We start from the raw sequence: 5,165 nt of genomic DNA, 5'->3' as shown, positions 1-5,165 counted from the left end.
TAAATTAAAGTAGGAGCCATTCTAAATTATAACACTGAAAGCTGACTGTGATCACTTGCTTTCTTACATTCATTTGTAGTCTGTGAGGAGCTGGGCAAGTTAAGTTCATTTTTGTCTACAGTGTCAAACGTCAATTTATTGGGGCAACTGAACTAGTTCTTTAAAATACTCTGAATAAAGAAGCAAGGCAGTGACCACGCTCTCTTCTTTCAACAATTTTCATCTGTATGTATTTGATATGTGAAGGTAGTTTCAAGGGACAGTGTGTGAATTTAATGTTGGTTTTCATAAAACCAAATGTGTCGTTAAAGTTGGAGATCCATATGCAGGTAGCAAATTGGTTTAAAATTTAAATGAACCAAGATGTCTCTTTACTAATGAAAGTTGGTATACAAGTGAAGAATGGCCGGCCCGTGACAAAACCGAGCATTTCTGAAGCAACTGCCTAAATGTAGAAAGATGCGGTCTAAGCATTTAGTCATCTAGTGGGCAGCATCTGTCATCTACTGGGCATTTAGAACCTCTGTTGGGTTTCTTCTAATCCTGGAAACGTCAAGGCACTGAGGATTGCAGTCTTTAATTGTCAATTGTGTTGTCCTCATTGGTAAAATGGGGGTTTTACAACCACGGCTCAACAAAATATCTACACGTGACGGGAGAAGTGACCCCACCACTAAAGGTTTTCATCTAAATATGAAATGACAGACAGCTATTTACATGTAAAAGCTTCCAGACATGACTAAACGCTTTCCATTTTGTGATAATGGAGTTTTCTTTCAGGCACATTCCATTCTATTAGATTTGCAAATTTTGTTTGGGAATGAGTTTTGCAGCAAATTCAATTCATTTTGAGCAGAGTCCAGCTGATATGGACTGATGAGTGCTTACTTTGTGCCAACTTCTTTTTTTGTGGCACTAAATTAAGCAGGAAAAAGTGTTCAACAATCCCAAAATGAGTGGCAATGGCCCCTTCTGACTCCATTTATCTGTCCTCAAGTCCATTTATTGGTGCTGAAGTGGTAGGAACCCGCTAATATAAGAAGATGCCCTCACAGTCCGAAGCCCAGTTGCTTCTTTCGCTCACCTGGCTGAGAAGTCAGATCTCTGCACTCTCGAATTCAAATCCAGCAGCTGAGGTGCCAGTTAGGGTGAGGCTGCACCTTACTGTCTCAGGTAACAGACACTGGTTCCTTCAGGGAAGCTCTCACACTGTGATCTGTTGAGGACAGCAACTTCTATTTCAATACCTGCTTATAGATAGATAGATAGATACTTTATTAATCCCAATGGGAAATTCACATTCTTCAGCAGCAGCATACTGATACAGTAAATAATATTAAATTAAAGAATGATAATAATACAGGTGAAAAAAAAAAAAACAGACAATAACTTTGTATAATGTTAACGTTTACCCCCCCTGGTGCTGCAGATATGGGTGGAGTAGCCGCCCCATGTAGCACTCGATATGTGGCCAAAATGAGATTGTCCCATTATTTGTAATTAATTTAGTATGGGAGTGTTGCTAACTGATACTTTATCACAGAATGTGGACTTACAGAGCTTCTCTTCACCTCTACCTTCATCATTTGGCAAACGGGTCAACAAGCTGGAAGTTGATGTAGGAATGCGACTCCATCTACTAGGCAGCGATAAGCTCAAGAGGGTCTTGCTACAGGTAATGTCATCAACAGGATGACTGTGTGAATCAACATATGAGGTGAGATGCTTAAATAACCGGACTGGGCTTGGGGCTTTCCTGGAAAACCGGCTGGAGGTCGGCCAGACGTGACTCGTACAACTATATCCCCTCCTACACGCCCTCTTAAACTGCCGACTGGCTAGGTATATCTTGTGAAGAGCCCAGTCAGTATTTGCACAATTGTTACACAAGTTGCCGGGTGAAAAAAATCAATGGAAGATACGTATGGAGCGGTGGAGAGATCGGGAGGGGGGAGTATATAGAAGGTGACAATGTTTAGAATGCATAAATCCGGTTATTTTTGTGTCATACCTCGTATCTTCAGTTCTCGGTTGCTGTATCTCAGTGACTCATGGTGCCCTCAAACACTTTACACTGGCATAATTAAGACCGGATCCAGTGCAGCACTGTGGTCGATTGCGAGTTCCTGATTCAGTATACTTGCCAACTAAGTTTGAGCATAGATGTGTGTTTTTTGAGTTACACTTTTGAACTTGCCATGACGAATGCCACATGAATCTGGTTGCTCTCCTCTATCTTGAAGATAAGCCACAGAGACCTTCCAGAAGCATCCCAAAGGATATGAAGCTCGAGTTGCGGACGAGGACCTGCTATGCGCAGGAGTGTAACAGCAGGGAATGGTTTTGTTCTGTAGGTTAGGAAGCTCCCCTATCTATTCCTGCCAGTCCCATAGTTGGTCTTCTGGTATACAGTAGGATCATCCCAGTCTACAACCTTTCACCACAGTATCCGCATCAGAATTTTGGGCCTGGTAGTGAATGGAATTATAGGCCCCAATATATTGTGTATACTCCTTCTTAATTTCCTGTTCAAAGTCTGTTTGGGTATCGGGGATAGCATTAGATGTGACACCCCATTGGTGCCCTGGCTTGATGACAACTATATGTCATTAAGCCCTGTCCTGTGTCTTACAAGAGGAAGACACGGAAGCTCATCATTGTTCTAGAAAAGCAGTAGCTGACCCATGCATTAAATTTATTTGTCTAAAGATTTATTTAGGGCGACATTCAACATTTGTAATGAAATTGGTTCCTTGTTTCCCCCCCATTTTGGAGTACAGGCTGAAGTGACTTGCCCAGGGTCAGACAACATCAGTAGCAGGATTTGAAGTCCAAAGCCTTAACCACTCCACCACAGTGCCTAGATTCATAATGCGTTAATTACGATTATAACATCTGTAGGGTAGGACACTCTGTGCCTTGACCTACACAGCAGGGTTTGTTCAGATGAGGGGAATGTGACACGTGGGTGCGTCAGGTTTGGAAATCATAAAAAACCTAAATGCGTACGTGCTGTCATGAAAGTTGATCCCCTAGTAGGAAGCAAGCCTAAGCAGCAAGCCCGTTCTTCCCTTTGTGATTTTATCAGCACCCTTCACCTTCCAGGTCACAGAGAAGGAATGTCCCTCTGGCTGCCTGGGAAATTTTTTTTTTTTTGTCAGGGACAAATATGGGCTTGGATTCCTATATTTGGCACAGCGCTGCCACTGATAGAGCAGGAATCTAGCTGGCTGGCAATTGTCTGTGACCTCTGAGCAACAATAACAGCTACAGTGCCACCAATCCACTGACTGACGTCACCAATCAAAGACCTTCTCCGGTCCAGCGCTCCTTTTGAAATACTGCATACAAGTCATTCCGTTTAGGGATAAGCACCTGTGTCACCTTTCCGGGATATGCCTTGTGGATTTTATTATGGGAACGGTCAAGAAGCTGACGGTGATGCACAAGCCCCCTGAAGGCCTGAGCAGTGTGGAGGTAAAACTGGACTGTCTTCACCGAAAAGTCGACAGACTCCTCCTAGGGCAGCAGAAGCAGCCGGGAAAAGTTGAGGAACCTGAACGGCGAGAGGCGCTTGATTTCGATGGCCCTCAGGTCACTTCTCAGACTGCTCCTTGGCAGTGTGGATGCCGGCAGAACTGGCAAGAAATGACCAAAGTGATGACTGCCCTCATCTCATCCTGGGAGGGGCAGAGCCAGCGTCTGGAGGCTTTAGAGAAGGTGGTCCTGGGAATGCATGGCTCTCTGAAAGCACTGGAGACGAAACTCCAGAGACCGGGAAAGACGAGAGGTGCAGCTCAAACACCACAGCTGAGGCCTTTGAAGAAGAAGGTATGGGGTCTTATTATTAGACAGCAGTAAACAATGCACCTCTATTACTCTGTGTGGGTGTATACACTGTATGGATGTGTGTGTATATATACAGTATATTTATATCTGATACATCCATCCATTATCCAACTCACTATATCCTAACTACAGGGTCACGGGGTCTGCTGGAGCCAATCTCAGCCAACACATGGCGCAAGGTAGGAAACAAACCCCGGGCAGGGCACACACTAGGGACAATTTAGAATCGCCAGTGCACCTAACATGCATGTCTTTGGACTGTGGGAGGAAACCGGAGCACCAGGAGGAAATACACGCAGACAACCAGGGAAGCGAACCCGGGTCTTCTAACTGCAAGGCAACAGCGCTACCCACTGCGCCACCGTGCTGCCCATATCCGATACAGTACCTGCCAAATAATATAAAGAGCACACAACACGTGTTTCGCCCTTATTGGGACTTGTCAGGTGTTCGCACTTTTGCATCCGCTTAACCTCCATGTCACCTGACGAGTCCCAATAAAGGTGAAACACATGTTGTGTGCTCTTTGTATTATTTGGCAGGTACTGTATCACATACCCATGAGCTGCTTCTCGCAACTGGGAGGACGTGGCAGATGTTTGCCAACTGGCTGACCAATCACAAGCCTTAGCTGGTAGGTAACCACCTAATAATCAGATTGCAATTGATTCACAATTAAAAGAGAATTGTAGCGGACAGCCGCGGTCCTTGCCCAGCCAGGATGCCCCTGTGCTGGGAGGACCAGGGGAGAGGGCATATTTGGGACAATACCTCCCCTGTAAAATACGAGAGGGCAACCACCCCTTGGCTCACAGCGGGTCCACGGGTTTTGGAGTGTAGAAGGTTAACCCTGCTGGGGCCTGTGCCCACCACCAGGGGGAGGCGTCCGGGCAGTTTCTGAGCCCTGGGGTGCGGCACGTCCGCCATACCTGGAAGTGCTGCCGAAAAAGAGGATCTGGGAGCACCTGTGGGTGCCCTGTAAAAGGGGCCACCTCACCCCATTCAAGGAGCCACTGCCGGGAGGAGGTGGACGGTACATGCTGGGAGAAGAGCGGAGACGTCAGAGAAACAGAGGAAGAAAGGAGTGTGATGTCCTACTTGTGTACTGTGCTGTGCTGTGTAGTGGGGAGCAAAGGGAAAGAAAGGGAATAACACGTGAGCTGAACTTGAACTTGTGTCTGCCTGTCTGTGTTGGTCTGTGTTGGGTGGCTGGTACGCCCCCTTGGTGCTCCACAGTATGTATATCTCTATCTATTATATAAAAAAATTTTGGGTCGAGACGTGATCATCTCTGAGAGTCCCGGGAGACTTCTTGT

General features: G+C 45.9%; 1 protein-coding gene across 1 annotated transcript in view; it reads left to right on the top strand.

Moving 5' to 3' along the window:
* The first annotated feature begins 3,149 nt into the window (after positions 1–3,149).
* Positions 3,150–5,165, top strand: part of LOC114658459 (myosin light chain kinase 2, skeletal/cardiac muscle-like) — an 88,082-nt gene continuing 86,066 nt past the window's right edge. The window contains exon 1 of the mRNA XM_051932556.1: positions 3,150–3,831. Within this exon, the coding sequence (XP_051788516.1) occupies positions 3,415–3,831 (417 nt within the window). The 5' untranslated portion in view covers positions 3,150–3,414. The remainder of the gene's footprint in view (positions 3,832–5,165) is intronic.

This window comes from Erpetoichthys calabaricus, chromosome 10 (assembly GCF_900747795.2).
Source record: "Erpetoichthys calabaricus chromosome 10, fErpCal1.3, whole genome shotgun sequence".
NCBI classification, from domain to species: Eukaryota; Metazoa; Chordata; class Cladistia; order Polypteriformes; family Polypteridae; genus Erpetoichthys; species Erpetoichthys calabaricus.
Note: the sequence above shows the minus strand (reverse complement) of the source record. Positions and strands in the feature narration are given on the sequence as shown.